General features: G+C 36.1%; 1 protein-coding gene across 1 annotated transcript in view; it reads left to right on the top strand.

Annotated features, from left to right (window-relative positions):
• Nucleotides 1–24,061, top strand: part of LOC124367906 (adenosine receptor A2a) — a 174,214-nt gene extending 150,153 nt beyond the window's left edge. The window contains exons 2-5 of the mRNA XM_046825104.1: nt 5,196–5,407; nt 14,633–14,931; nt 18,310–18,577; nt 23,923–24,061. Coding sequence (XP_046681060.1) covers nt 5,196–5,407; nt 14,633–14,931; nt 18,310–18,478 — 680 coding nt within the window. The 3' untranslated portion in view covers nt 18,479–18,577; nt 23,923–24,061. The remainder of the gene's footprint in view (nt 1–5,195; nt 5,408–14,632; nt 14,932–18,309; nt 18,578–23,922) is intronic.
• Nucleotides 24,062–24,272: the final 211 nt, after the last annotated feature.

Raw genomic sequence — 24,272 nt, 5'->3', positions numbered from 1 at the left:
TGTATACATGACAGTGATTTTAATGAGTAACCTTAAGGGCAACGCTCTTGTGTGGTAAATACACAAGGAAACTGTTACCACTAGAATTGTAGACGATATCTTCTTAAGAGTTATAATATGCTTTTTTGTTTAGTTTCAATATTTTTATTGGTTATTTTTATTAATAAATGAACGCCTATTTAATTCATTGTTTAAATTATTAAAAACATACACTTTACATGAAAAACTCAAATCCGATTGGATTGCACATGGGCAAAATAAACTGACCGACAGCGATCCCCACTCAATACTCCGCTAAACTGGTAAAAAGCAAATAATAAAAATGTAAAAACTTTTCGTTGACGTACCTCATATAAGGTACCCATTTCAGTTCACTATCCACAATTATTCCAAGATAGTTGGATTAAACCACATACCTCAACCGCAGGATTTGGAGTAAGGATAACCGCAGGAGTGTAGTCAGAGGCATCTCTGGTCCGGCTCATAATCAATTCTAGAAACAAATGGTAGATATTTAGTGTGTGCGAGATTAGGTGTGCGACATGACATGACTATTTCGTCTTAAGGTTCTGATTCTATAAACATAAATTGTGGTTTATTGACAAAAAACTTTAATTTGTTTACTACAAATTTGTTTCCTCTTTACAGATAATCTGAAAATAATACAAAAAATAGATATTAAGAATGTTTTGAAATTTCAAAATTCCGTCATTTTGGTTTGGGTAAACCTTTGGATGTCAGGCTTGTGACATTCTGTTCTACTAATAGAACTTCAATTTGATATGGGTACTCGATCTATGATCCTATTAAAACCTTTCCCCGGACTCCTTTCAGGCCATTTCGCTCCTCTCCCCCCCCCCCCCCCAGTGCCTAGCGGTCCACTGAATATGTGCCAAATTAATGTTTTCGCGTCCACTAACAATATGCACAATTTTGTAACTCAACTTGTAATGGTTACAATAATATTAAGCAGTCCCGGGACTCACCTGACACCCTGTAGATGGATTCTAAATTCTTCATAAAAAAATGTTAATACTTGAGCTCTGTCCGTGGTTTATAAACATTTTCAGTCTTGTGGTTTCAATGAATAGTATATAAGAAGGTCGAAAGCGAGAATGCTATGTGTAGACGGGGCGTGCACGTGACTGTTCATTGTGAACGGTTCAATGTGACGTGACATTTCCATGTGACAGCGACAAATGGGAAGTTTCTACGAACTATGTGGCACACTTGACACATATTGCCACATTCCGACAGTCAATACTTGATGCAGGATAGTTATGTTTAAGCTAAGGCGCATCATACTAAATAACACATTGAATTAGTTTAAGGATGCAGTTTTCAAAAATGATCAGACTTCTTCAAAACTTGAACATGAAAAACTGCAATCTGCTCGAAATACAGCGTGCATGCATAAGAACAATTTGTTCAAAAACAGTCTTCGTTAAATATTGTAGCAGTATGTAGTGTTTTATCCATCTATTCAGTGAGAAAGTTCAGAATTTATTGCACACGAAGCAATTTATCCATGAGGCGAAACTCTCACATTGAAGAGTATAAAAACACAACATAATTACATAGAGAATTCTTTTTAACGAGAAATTGATTGTTCTGGTCGCTCTAGTTTTTGTTTGGATCAGAACGAGACTTGAAAAGTGAAAAATGAATACTTTATTGTACTAGCGTAATAAATCGTGATAAACATAACATATCTGCAGTGAGAAGGCTTGATTCAATGCAAATGTTTAATTCACTTCAATTTAACCATCCCCTTAGTACAGCTTCTGAGATCTACACTGTCACAGTCTTGTCTCCTCGAATCTTCAGTCCACGCCGTCAGAAAGTTGACCGATAAAGCTCAATACATTTTCAATACTACTTAGTGATTGCCAAGATTTGACAATTAAAAGCAAAACGTAAGTATTCATGAGCACCACTGAACTGAGTACTTTCACCATGAAGGTTGACCCGGCTAGATTTTGGTCTACTCCGACTGATCATACGAGATCATCGGTAATCATCATCATACGGTACGAGTAATCATCATACTGATAGTATGATAGTATCATACTGATGATTACTCGTATCTCACAACTGTATGAACTAGAATAGGCGCGTGTATTAGCTTATCACAACAGTAACACAAGTTACGACAAGGATAACGTCTGACCCTATACTTAAATTTGTATGAGCATCACTGAACCAGCACTAAGCACTTTGACCCAAACAGATGACTCGGTTGACTTTTGGTGTATCTTTTGGTGGACTCAGTATCTTATCTCACGGCTGTATGTACTATAATAGAGTTATTTTTGTCCTTTTCACAACACTGCCGCAAATTATAAGGATAATATATGACCTAATACTTACGCATTCTTGAACACCACTGAACACAAGTTAAGTACTTTGACCCAGAAAGAGTACATAGTTAAAATATTGTGTATAGTAACTGATGATATCGTACGGTTATATGCACCAGTGTAGATACACTTTTGTGCTTGTCACAACAGTTTCACAAGTTACTACAAGGATGACGTCTGACCTAATACATGAATATTCATGAGCACCATAAGTGACCACGCAACTTGCACTCTGACCCAGAAAGATGACGCCGTTGAGTTGCGGCATATAACACGGCTGTATTTACTAGAATAGGTACTAAAATAGATTTTCTCTGTGCTTGTTATAACAGTGCCGCGTGTTACAACAAGGATAACGTCTGACCTAATACTTACCTATTCATGAGCACCACTGGACACACGCTCTGCGCTGTGACCCAGAAAGATGACACGGTCGATTTATAGTGTAAAATGGCTTATCAAATCGCATGGCTACGCGCACTAGAATAGATTTGACCTTTTCACAACAGTGCTACAAATTATAAGGATAACGTGTGACCTAACACTTACCTTTTCATAAGCACCATTTAAGTATTCACATTTCCTGCTTTGTAAATTTACGAAACCATTGTTTTTTCCAAATTCAAAAGCAAAAATACTTTAACAGGTAATGAAATTCATGAGTAAAACACTAGATCTGGCATTAATTTACGTCACACTCCTCATCGTTCAGCTTTAGCTGGCTATTTACCGCACAATTCTGGAGCGAGGTTCTTCTCTTGTTTAACCCGAAATATAAAAAACGAACCCTTAGCAACAAGATTCAAAAGTCAACTGAAAGAATCCTTGATCAGGGTGGAGTTTTACTCGGTTGGGGAGTTCTTTGACGCTAGTTTAGAGTTATAGCGTGTTTTTGTTGTTGTCTGGGTTCATTTATTTGCTTTACTTCATCCTGTGTTAACTGGTCTGTAACTGTTATTTTATATTTGACTTAAGATTTTTTTTAAATCTGTTTATTTTAAAATGTTTTAGATATTTTAGGAATTTTAAAATTTGTTAAGTTTGAGTTTAGTTTTAGTACAGTATTGTTCTAAGTAAAGTAGATTAGTTTATAGATATTTGTACCATTGACTTTGTCATACACAATTATGTGTCAGTACAACAGTAAAGTAAAAAAAAAAAAAAAAAAACATCGAGCATATCGACACAGGCTATGACACGGTCGCACTATGCTGCAAGTATAATCCACCAGTCATGCTGGTACATTATCAAACAATTCTTTGTACATGCTCGTATGTGTGGTGGTGCTCGCGAGTATATCTAGAAGTAGCCTTTTTAGAACGAATAATACATCATGTATTTGTATTTAAACGTGATAACAAAGACATATTTCGACTATTGACTATTGATAAATACAAAATTTAAACTCAGTATGCAATTTTTATTTTTATTTTTCAAAATTAATATTTGTAAAATCTTTTATTTTACTTTTTAAAATGGAAGGATTTTGAAGGAAGGTGTTTGGCATCACACCTGTTTTGTGATTTCAGTGATAGAATAAATCAATAACACTACGTTTCGAAATTTGCAATTTGATCTCTTCCTCAGCTGAATAACTAACCTAACACATAACTACTACCATGGTCAAATCGTACCTAAATGTGTCAATTTTTTCAGCAATTGTAATTTCCAACTTTTGATAGAAACACGCTTGTTATTGAAAACGTTGTAGCAATTTCGCATATTTATAGACGTCAAACAAATTACAAAATTTAGCAAAGCTATCTGAGGAAAGAGGTGCTTTGAGTTAACTCGCTTAACTCGCAGTTAAGCGAGTTACTCGACTAGAAACCATCACTCATCTCCGGTTCAGTGCCTCATTACCTGCAGATAACATTCGACGACAAACTCCAATCTGTGGTTAATTACAGAAACTAATATTGTTGAGCCATAAATATTGATTTAAAATATTTTATGCATACTAATCGAACCAATAAAAATTTTAATTTGTTAAACGTACATATTAAGGATAATAACGATTTGCTTTTCTTTAATGATATGGTTATTTCCTATTTTGTTTCGTATTTTTATCATTATTTAACAAAGTATTCTCGTTAAACTGTGGGTTAACGTTTTCAATTTCAGTTATCAACTATGATATATTTTTTAAAACATAAATTTGGTGCTATTGTTAGCATTCTGTGACAACAATTTGGGTCAAACCGACCAAAATTTATATAAGAATACACAAAATCAATTAACCCGTATGTAATCTACATTTTCTTGATTTTCGTGTATCAATGGCATAAGCCCAGACTGGAGTGAAAATATATTAATTTTCCACTGAACTTTTAATATTCTTCGTTTTGATATTTACTTCATATACCTTGTCACGTTTGCACTTAAAAACAAACTTAAGTATATATTTTTGGGAGGTAATGTCTAAGTCGTAAGGAACCGATGTTTCTAAATAGATGAAAAATATATTATAGTTAGACAGTGACTTTACATTAACTTAAAAGGACTTTTAACCTTTGTGTGTGTGTCCGCGCCTCTCTCTTCGGTTGGAACAGTGTCCAGGGCGAGATCTCCTTCTTCGAGGAAGTTATGTCACCTTAGTTCCTGATTTCCTGTACTTCAAACTCGAATTTTTTATCCAGCAGTGTTTCCTGTCACAGGTATCATCTGTGTATGCTGGGTGGCCGGCGGTATCGTCGGGTTTCTACCTCTCCTCGGCTGGTAGAGCATCCAGAACGAGATCCCCTACGTCTTCTTCGAGGAAGTGATGTCACCTTAGTTCCTGATTTCCTATACTTCAAACTCGAATTTTTTGTCCAGCAGTGTTTCCTGTCACAGGTATCATCTGTGTCTGCTGGGTGGCCGGCGGTATCGTCGGGTTTCTACCTCTCTTCGGCTGGAACAACGTCCAGGGCGAGATCTCCTCCTGCTTCTTTGAAGAGGTGATGTCTCCCCAGTTCCTGGTGTTCCTGTATTTCGCCACAATAATCGGCCCTGCCACCGTCATGGCAGCATTCTACACCCACATCTACACCGTAGTACTCAAGCAGGTCAGTACAATTTTTATTTCAAACCCCGTTTAAAATTTGGCGTTTATTATTGGCGTATTGAAACGTTTGCTAGAACACTGCTGGAAAATCAAGAACGCTCCTGAAATCTCTGAATTTGATCGCAATCTCAAGAAGAACCTCGCTTTGCAGAGGTCTTTCCTACAATAATGCTTTAATGTACCTTATCTTAGGTACATTGTTTTCGATGTTTCGAAAACCGACACAGACGAACTGTTTTCTTAAAACCGATAGAGAGATCTCCACTAAATAGAATCGATCATCAGCTGCCTAAGTTTTCACGGAAATCAAAGTATGAAAACTTATTATTTCTCGTATCATATTTCTCTTGGTTTGAAACACTTCAAAATAACCGTCGGAGATGTGTGGGAATATCTGTATCTAAAGTAGGGACCACGAAAGAGTGCAGCTGGCCCAACACGTCAACTGCCACCCGGCACGGCTCACTGCAGTTACAGCGAAGAATAAGTTTGGCAACGTCGCTCAGTCCTCGTTGGCTGCTCCAAGGTCACGCGCCAAATAGGCTCCTCCCTCAACTGCACTCTTTGGTGGCCCCTACTGTAGTTGACTAACAGTGATATATATTATTTATACGTCTCGCGGTTAGTTTTAGGGGTGTCAAACTAAGCAAAATCTAAAAAATATTATTTCCCATTGTTAACTTAATTTTTATACCCACACATTTCAACCTCCACCATGAGTAGCGTTCTCAGGAGAAATTGTTCCATCGATTTCAAGAAAATCGAATTTGTGTGCTCGTCTCCTAGATTAATTATTGCACGTGAACTGTATAATTAATGAGGCACTCATCAAATTATTTTGCTTTTTTAATGGGTATGGGTTGCATGTTTGGAGAAATGGATCAGATGTTAGCAGAATTCTCATACACTAAAGGAAAGCAATTAGAATACTTACCGAATGGAATGGTTGTTGCAGTCCTTTGTTTACAGTATAAAGAAAACTTTCTCACTGTCATAAATATGTATGTATGCACTTGTCTACTGAAAGTAAAGCTAAACTAGTATCTGGTTACGTTGTTCATTCATATATAAAGGAACAGAAATTTGAGTAATAATGATTACTTAGGACTTATTAAATCGAAATCTAACTTTTTCCATTTATCTGTTACTCATTTTTAATAAACTTGGTAAAGATGCTCACAATGTTAATTTTAATAGATTTAAATTAATTTTGTGATATTTAATTGGCTAGTGATAACTCCTTTTTATTTGTTTGACTAGTATCCAACTAGTCGTAATATATATTGGGAGTTTTAGTGTTTTACCCAGAATCCTCTGTTATCGAAAATCCATTGTGTTATTATTTTTTTAAATATATTATTTTGATTTTTGATTTTTTAATACCTGTTGTTACATTTTGTTATTTATTTGCTTATTGTTTTCTCTGACTTGTTCAAAAATAACTGAAATTCAAAAATGTATAATGTCACTCAATTGAATGTTAAATTGTAATTTTAAAATAGTTGACCTCATTTTGGATACTGCCTAAGGACATATGCTTGTCACTTGTATTAATTTTTCTGGCGATGTCAGTTACCAACCGGCCTAAAGACAAATAAACCCCTGATGAGAAGTGTAGTAGAGATTAGTTATTGTATGAAATAAATTGAATGACATTCGAAAGGTATACAAAAGGTGTTATCCTCATTTTGACTAATCACGTAAAAGGGTTATTCATATTGTCTCAAGAAAATTGAACTAAACTAAATTAAATTAAACTGATGCGTTAAAACAAATCGCCTACGTTAGGTCTCGTTTTAATAAAACGTGGAAAAAGGTGTGTTGCTGGTTCAACGTACGAGTCCTACTGACAAAATGTGGAAAGCTCAGGAAGCCACAATACGGTGGCAATAGAAAGAAATATGTTCAGTAAATTCTCATGGATGAAATTAATAAAAAGACTACAACGTGATGTTAGACAAGTATGAAGTACAAGAATGTACAAGCTAAAAAGCTATAAGGTTGTTGTTTTAATTTGTATAAAACTCTACGAAGGGATCGACATGTGTGGTTGAATATCGATTGTTAGATGGAATTGTTACAGATGTAGACGAAAATTTAGAAAAGTAACATAAGGTGAGTGGTAGGGTTTTCAGGTAGTTTTTACCAATGACTGAATATGTTTTTACCTCTTTATAAAGAAAGGTTTTAGTGTACGATGGAACTGCATTTTGTGATAAAGTCAATAGTAATTAATATCGGTAATGTATTTTTCTTGCATTGCAGCACAAATTCTAAGTAAATATTTTTAATCGCCACCCAAGCATGTAGTAATGAGGAATTTCATGAAAGAATATATGATTTGTGTCATATTTTCCCCCAGTTTTTGGACGGTTTGCCACTCTGTAGGACACGACGTTATGTGGGGGGGCGCAAGGTAGGCAATTTGTATACAGCATGCATTTTGCGTTGTTCTATTTGCAGTCGTTATTTAGAGACCTCTATTTATGTGGGCATTCCCTATGCTTTCTTTAGCATTCCATTTTGAATTCTTAAAATATTTCCTAAAAATACACATATTTATATTTGTGACACCGAGAAGATTCACAGGAAGCAGGTACAAAAAAGGATGCCCGTCAGAGCTCGAATGGGGGGGGGGGGGTTATTTCCGAAACTGGATTGACACCACTGAAAGATCTGCAAGTATTTCGTTATAAAATTATCAGTATGCTTTGCTATTTTTTTTTTAATTTTAAATAATTATATACTTAAAACCTTAATATTTTGTGCTATACGATACACTGTAACGTCATTCCGGTAAACCAAAACACTTCCAATCAAAGTATTTTCCTGTTGTACATAAACAATGTACATAATAAGACTTACGAATTTTGTTCGCTTTTTGTTATTACAGTGTTGAAATAATATTACAATTTTATAATATTAAATAATTATGTGAGTAGGAACTATTACAGTTTCTTCATTTTAAATTAATCATACCAGAGAAACATGCATGGGATTAAATAACAGCAACGTTATAACCAGATGCTATGATGACATTTGCGAATTTCAGAAACCCGTACATGCATTTGAATCAAAATAAATGCAATCAGTTACCTAGTTGAGCTTATAAATAGACGTCCAAATTTTGAAGTTTTCAGAGTAATTCAATAGTTACAACTTTATATTACAATATATTCTGAATTGTGCTCTCCATTTTATTAAAAAATCAACAGATTTAATGTTATTTCATGAAAATAAACTCCAAACACGAAATGCCTACGACATTCCTGACATATCTTAGAAATAAAGCGGCCAATAGTCAAGTCAACTTTGTAATATAAGTTATTTAGACTGTTGAATAAACACCTGTTAATCAAGCAAATAAATAGTATATAATATATAATATTATTACAAAATTACAATAATACAACGTTGTTACCATAGTGTTAATGATAAATAAAAAATATATATATATATATATATTTTTTATATTTTAAGGAAAGACCGATCCCCTTTTAAGCCTTATTCTGTCCGTCCTCATGGGCCACTGGCCTGTGCGAGGATCTTATCAAACAGAATAAGGGGGAGAGTCGATACAGTACAAGGTTGATAGTACTGATAAAAAGTGCAACGGTCACAGACAGGATTTGAACCTGCGCTATCTCTAACTCAGACCCAAAGTCCAACGACTTAGACCGCTCGGCCATCGGCACTCCCGATTGATAATACATGTTTAACTCTATCAATTATTTTAATTATTAAAATGATATATTAATCATTCTCATTGTTGGAATAACCGTACGTTATCTCGTTATCGTTTTGTAATGTATACTATTTATTCCCTTTATCAACAAAGTGCTTATTAAAATAAAGTCTAAGTAACTTATATTACAAAGTTGAGTTGATCATTGATCCCTTTGTTTCAAAATACTATTACGTACAGGAATGCAAGTTAGTTTCGTGTTTGGACTCTTTTATCGTCATTTTAAAAAATTACTAAATTATTAACCTAACATAAAAATGCAATTAAATAGACTAATGGTCTACCATGTGAGTCAGGTAGGCCGGACTGCGCGTGTGACGGTGTGTGCGCGTAGGGGCGCGATGATCGCCTTGTAATCCTTTGGGGATCTTGAGATAGCGGAAAAACTGTATATAATCGCTTAACATAAAAATACTTACTGAATATTTTATGGAAACCTTTTTGAACACACAGTGTTAAAGTGCTTATTGATATTTTCTAATACATACAAACTGCATTTTTTAGTATATACATAAAGCTTGTGTATAAATTTGGATCTGGAGGTATTTTTGGCTTTTGGAGGTCGTATTTATGTACAAACTTTCCTTAAGCGTTACCACGACAGCGTTAATTACAACAGGCCAAATTTTGTATCAAAAATCTACTTAAACGCTGATGTATTGCTATTGCTATTCATTATGCCTGCTCATTCCAATACAATACTACTATTGTACCAATCAAATTCCACAGTTATTATCCAAAGCGATAATAATAGTGAAGACTATATCGTGAGGGGGATGGAAAAGTTTCACTGCGGTTTGCGTGTCAACTGTGGAGGCACTGAAAGTGAACCTACTCGAGTATTACAACAGTCGCCTATTACATTAACACAGTGCGCAGTAATCCGCTAATGTACCATTCTTGTTACCGCCCCGACACAATTTCTTCTCACAATTAATCACAATTATCTCAATGGCATGCATGAGGTTAGGCGTCGGATTCGGCCAGGTTTATATGTTTTAACAATATATTCCTCTTATAAGATTGCAATTATGAATTAACTGGCCGAATTCAGTTCTCACTCTTTACGCGTAGGAGACAATCGGTTGCGTATTCTTTTTTATCAATTGATTATTAACATTGTTCTATTCATTATTTGACGCAGTGTGGACCTAAATGTGTACACAAATTTTACACCTCTAATGGTCAGATGTTTTGAAAGATTAAAGTCGTTTTTCATCTTTGAGAAGACAAATAAAAGAGATTTTCAAAAAGACAGTCTGTTCACTGAGTAAAGGCTCACAAATTGTTTTTGAATATTATATTAATAATATTTAGCTTCATTTTAATAAGAATTAATTTGAAACTGATTTAACTTGGAATTACAGTAATTATGTTTTTTAAATACAAAATCCATGGAATTATAACTAAAAGTATTAGAAGTAAACGCAATTATTTTAACTAAGTATCCGAATCTAAGTGATTATTACGCAACCGATTGCCTCCTACCCGAAGAAAGTGAGAACCGAATTCGGCCAGTTAATTCATAATATATTTATAAAATTCTTAAGATATTTCGATCTCGATGTAGACTGCCATGTTCGGTCGAAAAATAACAAATCAAATCTTGTCAGATCCAGTAATGCACGTCCACTTATAAAGCTGAGCGGAGCTGTGACGTGATTGGCTGGAGATCAACCAACTACCTATCAATCTGGCAAATCAGTGCACGACATGGCTTCTTTATCATAGACAGTCAGCTTTTAGATAGTTCGATAGTCTTCTTTATTGAGTTATTTTCTTCGAATTTCTGACTTTAAGAACGAGTTGTTCTTTAGTTTTGTGAATGTTGAGTTCAGATCCAGTTCATCTTCTTCTTAGTGCACGTCTGGAATCTGACTCTGTCACAGACTCGACTCTTGGCATCTGGAGTCACGATCGCGTGAAGAGGTCCAAAAAAGTATCCGACGAATATTCTTCATTTCCAACGTCATAAAACATTACAATCATTCGAGGGGCTAGAAAAATTGTATTTCTGTCTGTCTGTCCATTCCAGAGTATCTGAAAAACAAACTGGCATATGGAGTAAATAACAATTTTTAGTATAACTTAACGAAGGTTCAAACCGGAAGAAAATGTTTATTGTAATATAAGTTGATGAATAATTTCACTCTTTTTAAAATTGTTTCTATTTATCTATTTCATATACTTAGTCCCACATTTACTGCTAAAGTCAAATACCTGCAAACCCTAACTTACATTATACGAGCAGAGAGGTATCATGATTTATCACGGTTTAGACGTTTCAACATCTGCAAGATATGCGGCAGCGTGCGGCACAACGTGTAGGTACCGAAAATGACGAGCAACGAGAATACCGATTAGAAGAACAAGGACGTCGAGACGGAAGACGTCGTAGGGCTTCAGAACTTAATAATTATTTACCGACATATAAATGTGCCGTTACTGCAGCTGTGCAATATCACGCCTTAGGACCATTTGAAATTGTGTGTATACATTGCTGTGCATTGCATTTCCTGAGAAGCGGGTGTAGGATCGCATTAATAGGAATTCTCTTGGTGAATGTTGTTTGCATGGACCAATTTTTTAAAAGATCAACATAAATTTCAAATGAATTAGTACGTCAAGCCATATTCGGAAGAGTTTTCATAAAAATAAGAAACTTAAATGCACCTTTTGCTCTAGCACCCTTTAATGCAGAAGAACAATAAGTAGCCATGGCATTTATAGTTTCATCGTTTGCTGACAAGTATATCATAAAATTAATCCCAAAACACGATTTACCAGAAAAATACCGAGCAAAGTTCGGCTTCCTGATGGACAGGTATATCATAAAATGAATCCCAAAACACGATTTACCAGAAAAATACCGAGCAAAGTTCGGCTTTCTGATGGACAGGTATATCGTAAAATGAATCCCAAAACACGATTTACCAGAAAAATACCGAGCAAAGTTCGGCTTCCTGATGGACAGGTATATCATAAAATGAATCCCAAAACACGATTTACCAGAAAAATACCGAGCAAAGTTCGGCTTCCTGATGGACAGGTATATCATAAAATGAATCCCAAAACACGATTTACCAGAAAAATACCGAGCAAAGTTCGGCTTCCTGATGGACAGGTATATCATAAAATGAATCCCAAAACATGATTTACCAGAAAAATACCGAGCAAAGTTCGGCTTCCTGATGGACAGGTATATCATAAAATGAATCCCAAAACACGATTTACCAGAAAAATACCGAGCAAAGTTCGGCTTCCTGATGCAGGTATATCATAAAATGAATCCCAAACCACGATTTACCAGAAAAATACCGAGCAAAGTTCGGCTTCCTGATGGACAGGTATATCATAAAATGAATCCCAAAACACGATTTACCAGAAAAATACCGAGCAAAGTTCGGCTTCCTGATGGACAGGTATATCATAAAATGAATCCCAAAACACGATTTAACCAGAAAAATACCGAGCAAAGTTCGGCTTCCTGATGGACAAGGTATATCATAAAATGAATCCCAAAACACGATTAACCAGAAAAATACCGAGCAAAGTTCGGCTTCCTGATGGACAGGTATATCATAAAATGAATCCCAAAACACGATTTACCAGAAAAATACCGAGCAAAGTTCGGCTTTCTGATGGACAGGTATATCATAAAATGAATCCCAAAACACGATTTACCAGAAAAATACCGAGCAAAGTTCGGCTTCCTGATGGACAGGTATATCATAAAATGAATCCCAAACCACGATTTACCAGAAAAATACCGAGCAAAGTTCGGCTTCCTGATGGACAGGTATATCATAAAATGAATCCCAAACCACGATTTACCAGAAAAATACCGAGCAAAGTTCGGCTTTCTGATGGACAGGTATATCATAAAATGAATCCCAAAACACGATTTACCAGAAAAATACCGAGCAAAGTTCGGCTTCCTGATGGACAGGTATATCATAAAATGAATCCCAAACCACGATTAACCAGAAAAATACCGAGCAAAGTTCGGCTTCCTGATGGACAGGTATATCATAAAATGAATCCCAAAACACGATTTACCAGAAAAATACCGAGCAAAGTTCGGCTTTCTGATGGACAGGTATATCATAAAATGAATCCCAAAACACGATTTACCAGAAAAATACCGAGCAAAGTTCGGCTTCCTGATGGACAGGTATATCATAAAATGAATCCCAAACCACGATTAACCCAGAAAAATACCGAGCAAAGTTCGGCTTCCTGATGGACAGGTATATCATAAAATGAATCCCAAAACACGATTTACCAGAAAAATACCGAGCAAAGTTCGGCTTCCTGATGGACAGGTATATCATAAAATGAATCCCAAAACCACGATTTACCAGAAAAATACCGAGCAAAGTTCGGCTTTCCTGATGGACAGGTATATCATAAAATGAATCCCAAACCACGATTTAACCAGAAAAATACCGAGCAAAGTTCGGCTTTCCTGATGGACAGGTATATCATAAAATGAATCCCAAAACACGATTTACCAGAAAAATACCGAGCAAAGTTCGGCTTTCTGATGGACAGGTATATCATAAAATGAATCCCAAAACACGATTTACCAGAAAAATACCGAGCAAAGTTCGGCTTCCTGATGGACAGGTATATCATAAAATGAATCCCAAACCACGATTTACCAGAAAAATACCGAGCAAAGTTCGGCTTTCTGATGGACAGGTATATCATAAAATGAATCCCAAAACACGATTTACCAGAAAACCGAGCAAAGTTCGGCTTTCTGATGGACAGGTATATCATAAAATGAATCCCAAAACACGATTTACCAGAAAAATACCGAGCAAAGTTCGGCTTTCCTGATGGACAGGTATATCATAAAAATGAATCCCAAACCACGATTAACCAGAAAAATACCGAGCAAAGTTCGGCTTCTGATGGACAGGTATATCATAAAATGAATCCCAAAAACACGATTTACCAGAAAAATACCGAGCAAAGTTCGGCTTTCCTGATGGACAGGTATATCATAAAATGAATCCCAAAACACGATTTACCAGAAAAATACCGAGCAAAGTTCGGCTTTCTGATGGACAGGTATATCATAAAATGAATCCCAAAACACACGATTTACCAGAAAAATACCGAGCAAAGTTCGGCTTTCTGATGGACAGGTATATCATAAAATGAATCCCAAAACACGATTTACCAGAAAAATACCGAGCAAAGTTCGGCTTTCTGATGGACAGGTATATCATAAAATGAATCCCAAAACACGATTTACCAGAAAAATACCGAGCAAAGTTCGGCTTCCTGATGGACAGGTATATCATAAAATGAATCCCAAACCACGATTAACTAGAAAAATGCCGAGCAAAGCTTGGCTTCCTGATATTCTTATTATCGCTACAATTTGTCTATCATAGTACACTTCTTAATGTTGATACATTTCTAATTGATGTCACATTATCCTTATAAGTAATGTCTTGATTATTTCAGCTGAAGCAGATGGTGACAGTGAACGGAACGAGTAGCGGTACTCACGGGTCCATGTTAAGGGTGCTGGGGGCTGCGAGGAAGCGAGAAGTCAAGGCTACTCAGAATCTCTCCATCATCGTCCTCTTCTTCATGGTCTGCTGGATCCCCCTCTACACCATCAACTTCTTCCAGGCCTATTATCCTCCGTGGCACGCCCCCTCAACAGTCACCTTCTGCTGCATCATCCTTTCTCACCTCAATTCTGCAGGGAACCCTTTGTTGTACGCCTACCACCTGAGGGACTTCAGGGCTGCCCTCAGGTAACGTAAAGTTTAAGTAGCTCAACGATGTTTCCTCTTGCAAAGGGAGTTGCTTAATATATTTAAAAAAATCTTTGAATAAGTCCTTTGACTCGTAATATAGTAGATGTCATAAGGGACTTAACGAGAAAGAAGCTCTTAACAGCGTGAGTGGTCTAGTTATGACATGGAACAAAGTTGTATAACGGACTTTTCTCACTATAAAATAAAGAAAATGTTCAAGAGCTCGAACAAAATATTTCCTTTGCTTCCTTGTTTGCCTCAAAGCCTAGCCATGGAAGCTTTATAGGACAATGGTAAATACATTAACAATAAACAAACGCTGGAGAATTGGGAATGCCGATGGTCGAGCAGTCTAAGACTTTGGACTTTGGGTCTGAGTTAGAGATAGCGCAGTTTCAAATCCTGTCTGTGACCGTAGCACTTTTTATCAGTACCATTGACCTTGTACTGTATCGACTCTCCCCTCTATTCTCCCCTCTAGTTTGATAAGATTAATTATTACTACATAACACTAACATTAAAAATCACACCAACAAAACACGCTATAATTTACGCAATAATTCGAAAATTCATCTCATTAAGTCGGAAATCTTTAAATTATAGCTGAAATTAAATCCTCCCTATAGAGCAAAATACTCTTCCTAACATATTTTTCCCGTATGTCAAGACGTTAGCACAAATAAACATACTATTCGTTGAAGGAGGAGCTCTTCTTATTTTCCAACACTGTTTTCTGTTATTTGATAAAAAGAAAAGTCACAATTATCCAATGAATTTATTTTTGTCATGACGATGGTATCTTTGATGTCGAAAGGCTCGTGTGACAAAAATAAAATTATCGGATAATTGTGACTTTTCTTTTATTACATAATAGAAAAACACGTACTATTATCGAGAAATAAAATTATTATTTAATCTACACGTTAAGTGCGGTTTTCATTTGTCGAGAACCGTTTGGGAGTGCCGATGGCCGAGCGGTCCAAGTCGTTGGACTTTGGGTCTGAGGTAGAGATAGCGCAGGTTCAAATCCTGTCTGTGACCGTTGCACTTTTTATCAGTACAATCAACCTCGTACTGTATCGACTCTCCTCTTTATTATGTTCTCGCACAGGCATGGCCCATGAGTACGGACAGTACTGGGGATCGGCCTCTCCTTTTTTAATAAAAAAATGTTGAGTTCAGCATAATTTCCCTTACACTAAGTGCAGTGGTCTGAAGTTTGACACTGTCATAGACGTGTCTCCTGGAATATAGAGTCTACGTCTTTCTGAAGAGATCCTAAATTGTCGGTGATCGAAGAAGCCCAAAAGTAACTCTAAATTCGAAATCTAGACAATGAGAAACCTAAACAGTTAAAAAATCTTCATCTCGATGATGCTTTTTTTTATAGTGGCGATGGCTTTGGCCTATTCTAATGTAGTGTAGAACAAGATGAATTGTTCGACGTGACAAGGGACACCATAACTCAAAACGGTGTCGAGGTCTACCTCGAGAAGGATATAATCAACACAGATACAGCCCGCGCCTGCATGCCTGAAGCGTCGGCGAAGAATGACAGATCCCCCACCTACCCCTCTAAAATACAGCTCGCTCCAAAGTTCACGCGACTGAAAAATAAAATAAAAACCCCACCCTACTACACTGGCAATGGCAGCATTACCTTTCGCGTGGTCTTTTTGTATTATAGTGGACTGATGTGACTTGTGCCTATTCGCTAATGGAGTAGTGAGGCTCTAAGATGAGTTCTTCAGAATTAAACTGTATCAGAAACGTTCTGAGTTAAAACGGGTCTTTTTCGTTTAAGAGCACAAAAGACCCTAGCTTGCCTATTCAACTCAGATACGCGATGCTTGCCGCTGCCTGCATGCGCTGAAGCGTGGCGAGAAAAAAATCCCCCCAACTCGACCCCTCTCGCGGCTAGTCCAAGCTCGCTCCAAAGTTCACCACGCCATTGAAAAGAAAAACTAAGTCCCCCACCGAACTAACGCAGGTTTCATTACCTGGCAAAAAATAAGCGGCGCGCGTTGTATCCACTGATAAGATAAGACGAGTTTATACTAGAAGTGTACCTGTACTACTGCCCTAAGAACTAATAACACCAAAAAAAAAAAACGATTAAATGCACTGTCAGTCAGGTAATGTAACGTTCTGAGTTAAACAAAAAAGACCCAAAAACATTTTATTCGGATCAGAGTTGCACATAAGTATACATTGAGAACGGGAATGATTCTAATCAAGTCAACATTCTATCCGAGCTATCACGAATTTAATTTAGCATGAAGGAACCTCTGCACAGGCTTTGCCTTTAGAAGCCCTATAATATATTCATAAAAGTGTGTTTAGTTAAAATATTTGTTAGTATGATCATATAAGTAAATTGTTTCCTTTTTGTTACTTTTAGTTTATTTTTATGTAAGAGTCATCATGCAAGTTGTTATATTGAAATGTGTGTTAAGTGTTTAATATGGTTAAAGTTATTCTTAAACTATTGGTTTAAAATTCTTGTAATTTTTTGAAAATATGTTGGTAACACTTTTATGAATAAAGATATTCTTATTCTTAAAAAAAAGAAATTTTTAATGACTTTACACCTCACGTATTGGCAGATTAAGATTAGTATCATCAGGGTTATCCATGGGCAGCTGAAACAGACAGGCAGGCCTCTAGAGCTGACTATTTTGCGTGTTCTGGTAGGCCATCTATAATTTATAATGTTTGCATAATACAGCGTGTATCAAAATGAATGACCTGATTTTAAAACTCAATATCTATTGCTAAAAATGTACTACAAAAATAATATTTATTGCAAAATACTCACAAAATCCTAAAGTTTTAGGTATGTTATTACAAATGTTCTATATGTCCACCAGCAGCAGCACGAACAACATCCAGGCGATAGGCTAAATTCCTCATAAACCTTACACAACGTATCTGCGTTCACAGACCTTATTGCGACAGTTATTCTGCTCTTTAGTTCTTCGATGTCACGAGTTAGAGGGGGAACAAACACTTTTTCCTTCACATATCCCCACAAGAAAAAATCGCATGGGGTCAAGTCTGGTGATCTTGGAGGCCAAGAATGAAGGGCATTGTTTCGAGGTCCCGTGCGCCCTATCCAGCGGTGGGGCAGAGTGTTGTTGAGAAGCTGCCGAAACATTGTTGTGCCAGTGAGGCGGAGCTCCATCCTGTTGGAAAATGAATCTAAAACTTTAAGATTTTGTGGGTATTTTGCAATAAATATTATTTTTTTAGTACATTTTTAGCAATAGATATTGAGTTTTAAAATCAGGTCATTCATTTTGATACACGCTGTATAATAGTACCGCATCCAGAGAATCTTCACGAATCACCCTCATTGTTCTTGCCTGTCCCCAGGTCGCTCCTGTTCGGACTGACTCCGGAGAAGGTGGTGGGGAGGGAGAACACCGCTTTCCAGGAAACGCCGACCGAGCAGCGAGACCGCCTCAAGCGAGTCAGCTCGGCCAGCATACTCTACCCCCGATCATCGCCCAGCCCTTGCAGCGGGGACACCGTCGCAGCATGACGGTACCGTTGTACCACCCTGAGTCTGTCTATCAGATACCCCAACATTTCCGAGCCTTGGATCTCAACCTCTCCTGCATTGCCGAGAATTCGCAATCTGGTTAGTACGATTGTAGTGTAGTACAAGTGTCACGTTACCACCTTTGCTGAGGTTGCTGAAAGATTTCCTGTCTATAGCTGATTTTTTCTGCGGACAGATAAACATACATTTTGGTACATAATACTGGACTGTGAGAGACTGGGAGCAAGGAGAAGGGCTCTTTTCGGTGATAAACAACCAGGCGACGAACCAGATGCTAGTATCGGGGAAAAGCTTCTTAGCCTAATTAAGGGCACAAAGATAGGCTTACCCCTCTAACATCAAAGGGGCACACAATAAGCTCAGGTTGACGTGTGAGGATCTCTGAATCCACCCCAATATCCCAACGCAACATACGGAAACATAGTCACATAGAACAGAAATTGACACGAACATGACGCGGAGCCAAATTCCATGGTTAAATATTCACCATTATAGAATTAATTCTTCTCTATGTATAAATAAAGTTTCATGCAAAATTAAAGTCCAGAGATGAACTCTTTTTTAGATATGTTGCCATATGATACATTCACGTGTTTTTTCCTTTCAGTTACATTTCAAAACAATGTTCAAATAAGAACAATTCTTGTTAGCTAGGGAGGGTACTGCAACACAAGAGCGCGCTTAAATCAAGTATTTGCCAACCATTTTTAACATTGACATTCCATTTTTAAATCAAATATTTGCCAACCATTTTTAACATTGACATTCCATTTTTTTTCTTTTACTCTATGAATAAAATTTAAAAAAGAGCATTTTTTTTATAAAAATGTCACATCCTAAAATTTCACATGATTGTACTCAGTTTTATTATTTATTCTGCTACTTTCCGTTTGGCATCACGGTTAACCAAAGAAAAACAATGTAAAAACAAACGCTCAACCTTCAACCACCATCAAAACAAAGCCAATTTTTTTTTTAGATATAGAACTGAAACCATGCAAAGTCTAGGTCAATTCGTCTTTGAGACGTCTTACGGACAGATAGACAAATAAACAGACCGACAGATTAAATTTGTTCAGCCTCTCGAGTGATGGGCTTCGCTAACGCTCAGCCAACAAATAACGATGAAAATAATAACAGTTGTAAAATATCCTGTAATAGTCTGTCAGGCTTTGGATTTTTCGTGACATATGCTCTTTAAAGAGATTATTCCATAGATACATATCTCTTAGGAAACTCTCACATATTCCCTTGTCTTATAAAGTGTTGTTATATTCCTGCCTAGTCTATCTGCTTGTTATACCAGTAGATTCTTATAGTACCTTCTCTATAATAAATTTCGTCATAATAATTAAATGTTATCAGTAACGTAAAACATGTTTTCTGTTTTTAGTAGATAATTATAGGCTGAAGATATGATATAAATCCACTTAAGCTGTATATATGTAATCTGTTGGTGTTCTCACATATGGTAATGTTTTTGAACGACTATTTGGTCACACATTGGCAAGATTTGCAAATTGGGATCCGCCCGCCCTTTTCACTTCTGACTTAAATTTTTCGATCCCAAGGCTTTTCCGAATCTTTTTGCATGACATTTTTTTATTTTATTTTATTAATTGGATTTTCTGCTTATTCTTTTTTTAAGAATTTAGTCTTGATATATAAAGTGTATTTTGTGCGTGTATTTATGAAAGCTCAATTCGATTTAGTTCCAAAACATGTATTATGCTGGTTCCATCCCACTACTATAATACATTTTTATACAGCACTTATAGACTTTTCTCGTACTTTTGTAGTCTTTTAAATAGAATAACCTCGCCCAATGAAATTTGTACACCCAAGATGACCTTGAAATTTAAAACTACAACACGGAGTAAAAAGGACCAAAACTAAAGGATTAAAACTTTTAAACTTTGAATAACTTTTTCTCAAAAATTACAAGAATAACAGTTTTTTAGGGTTTTATCACAAATCTAATGACACCAAACTATTTAAATCGAATAATAAATAGCTGATTTAGAGGATATTTAACAGTTATTTTACAGTAGTGTGGTTATGGAAATTATTCAGATAACAGTTTAAAATATTTACAGAAATGTAATCACACGTACGCCTTTCCGCATAAGATTAGTTTATAATTATTGATAGTTAATGTTTTATTTCATTTATTTATTGAATCATCGTCAAATATACGGCAGAAAACATACTATTTGTCAATTCAATACAATTTGTCAATACTCGTGCAGTGTAATCGGTTTGGCCTATGATTTGAAAAAAGAACAAGATTTTGGCCATAATTTATTGTTATTACCATTTAAAAAAGCATAAATGTCATTTAAAGTAGCGCGTTAAATATTGTTTTATACAACTATATATAATATATTCTCCGGTTATTACGTATAATCTTTGAAATTTTTAGTTGATTTTTTTAAATTTTGGGCCCCTGAAGAAGACAACATAATACAATTATTCCAGGTTTTGTAGCACATAACGATGGGATTTGTCTGAATTCCTATCAAGCTTGTAATATATATATATATACAGGGTGATTCATGAAGTTCTCCCCCCACTTCTACAGCACATTGTACTAGTAAAAATAATGAAAAAATGTTATATAAAACATAGGTCCGAAAACCGCTTCGTTAGCGAGTTACAGCTAGCGAAAGATTTCGCCTGAATTCCTGGGTAAAGAGTAAAAATAAAAGCCATACTGAACTTTTGGAAAGGTTAATTAAGTAAGAAATATCGTGGATTCTATGTATTTTTACCTGATAAAGCTAATAAAATAGGTTTCAGAACTGTACCTGTAGTAGTTTTTGAGGGATTCAGGGTTAAAATGCAAAAACATTGGGGCACGAAACAATGTTTTTTTAAGTTTGATGTACAATAACTTTGTTAAATTGGTAATAAGTACATAAACTCAACAAACATTAATTGTAGAGAATTTAATTCTGAGAAAATTGATATAATCAAAGTCTAAAATTAAACAGAAAATAAGTACCAAAAAAATCGATTTTATTCAGTAATAATACATACTATTTTTAAGCAAAAATTAATCAGGTTGGGCCAACCGTACGCACCTTTTTATAATAGATGTTCGAAAATGAGGCCATCATTATCAATACATTTTGCAGCACGTTTGTGTATTGCTTTTGTTGCGTTTCTTAATTTTTCAGGACTTTCCTGTAATCTGCACAGCCGAAATCCATAATACGCGGCAATTAATTCATCACGAGAATTCACTTTTGTCTTGTATACAATGTCTTTCATCCATCCCAGATGCAATAATCCAATGGGGATTAGATCTGGTGAACTTGGTGGCCAAGGGTGAGGCCCTCCACGATCAACCTAGTGTCCAGGAAATTGGATGATTTAAGTAAGCAGAAACGGCACGTGAAAAGTGGGGAGGTGCTCCGTCATGTTGGAAGTACAAATTTTGTCTGAGATGTAAAGGAACATTCTCTAACAGCTGCGCGGCAACTCTTCTTGAAGGAAATGCAAAATAGAACTCAGCATTTAGGCGTCCAGGTAATATGAAAAGGTCCAATCAGCCGATTGTGCAAAAGGCCACACCAGACATTGACGCTAAATCGGTGTTGAAAGTTCTGTTCCACTACCTCATGTGGATTTTCTTCTGCCCATGAGTGTTCATTGTGCAAGTTATTGACACCCATCCCGAGTGAATTGTGCCTCATCCGTAAACAAAATACGCTTGTGAGGTTGATTATTAATATTCAAAAAGTTGCAAAACTCCAAGCGAAGCGGACCATCCCCTAGCTGTAGATGTTGAACCTTTTTGTTTATGAAACGGATAAAATTTGTTTCGATTAAGTGACCTCCACACCGTTAACTGCGAAACTCCTATCCGCCTAGAAATTACGTCGTGTACTTACACCTGGACTGCGATGAACAGCATTAATAACAATATCATCATCAAGTTGGACAGCTCGTTCATAATTGGTTCTAGTACTTGGTAGTGATCCTGTTTTCCCGAAGAGTACGAAAAGTTCCTGAAATTGTTTTGGTATCTGGAATCCTCCTATTAGGGTAACGTAGTTCATATTCTTCTACAGCAGCTCTAGCATTACCATTACAGTAACCTAAAATAAAAACCATATCAGCGTATTCCTCTGATGTAAATAAGTAAGGCATTTTTTTCGCTGAATAAACAATCGAATTATAACTCACAGAAAAATTGCATTTAATAACACGATTCACAGAACCCGATCTCCTGCTGTAGCTTGCAAAACACCACTAATACACAGTTTCTAACGTAACAGTACAGAATACCATTGTTGATCAGCTGTTATTCGTGCGTTACCAACTTAGGAATTAATAAAACAAAAAACTGCATTTCGATGATTAGTAAACAATAATGGGAAATGTTTGCTTCATTTATTTTTCGAACATTTGATGTAAATTTTTATAAAAAAAAAAAAATACAACGTAATAAAACATGATATTTTATTTACAAACAAATTTATTTAACAGCTAATCTTGTTTTCTCAATTTACCTCATCATTTAAGGAACAAAACATTTTGTTTTTGTTTTATTTTAACTAAATATCGTACGGTATTTCGTTACAGCTAGTAATGTATTATACTGAATAAAATCGATTTTTTTGGTACTTATTTCTGTTTTATTTTAGACTTTGATTATATCAATTTTCTCAGAATTTAATTCTCTACAATTAATGTGTTGTTGAGTTTATGTATTTATTACCAATTTAACAAAGTTATTGTACATCAAACTTAAAAAAACATTGTTTTCGTGCCCAAATGTTTTGCATTTTAACCCTGAATCCCTCAAAAAATACTACAGGTACAGTTCTGAAACCTATTTTATTAGCTTTATCAGGTAAAAATACATAAGAATCCACGATATTTCTTACTTAATTAACCTTTCCAAAAGTTCAGTATGGCTTATATTTTACTCTTTAACCCAGGAATTCAGGCGAAATCTTTCGCTAGCTGTAACTCGCTAACGAAGCGTTTTCGGACCTATGTTTATATAACATTTTTTCATTATTTTTTTTTACTAGTACAATGTGCTGTAGAAGTGGGGGGAGAACTTCATGAATCACCCTGTATATATATATATATATAATATAATATATATATATATATATATATATATATATATATATATATATTACTTCAATCCGTTGAATCAATGTGAAAGTTGAATCTAGCTCCAGTTCACCTTCCTCTTAGTGCATCGTCTGGAATCTGACACTGTCACACCTTTGACTCATTCTCATTGTCTCCTCAGATCCCGGGAGTCAAATCTGCGTCAGCGTCAGATTCCAGGAAATTCACATTGAATCAACCATTATCACTTTGGCTCCGTTATGGATTAAAGCACGTTATTTTTACTAAACCTCCAGAATACCTTTTCATTGAAAACCATTGTTTTCCAGAAGAGCCCAAGAGCATGAGTGTCCTTCATCTGCCGTCGATGGACAGGAACGGCGCAGACATCAAGAAGTCCCTAGACGATGCCCTGAGACAGCCCAAGGATTCCCCAATGGCCTACATGGACGAGAGGACCCAGGAAGTCTACGGTCTGGGGTTGGTGGCGGAGTCCTCGGTTTCTGCGGCCAACGGAAGGCCGTACAACCTCGCCGACGTGGAGGATCTAGGAGTGGGGATGGAAACTTACGGATAGAGAGGGCACACATTGACCTTGGAAGAAGTGATCTAAGGATATAATTCCGCCTTAACTTAAGGTTACTGGGGTATATAGTTCAAGCAGCAATGCAAGAACTTG

Source organism: Homalodisca vitripennis, chromosome 8 (assembly GCF_021130785.1).
Source record: "Homalodisca vitripennis isolate AUS2020 chromosome 8, UT_GWSS_2.1, whole genome shotgun sequence".
NCBI lineage: Eukaryota > Metazoa > Arthropoda > Insecta > Hemiptera > Cicadellidae > Homalodisca > Homalodisca vitripennis.
Note: the sequence above shows the minus strand (reverse complement) of the source record. Positions and strands in the feature narration are given on the sequence as shown.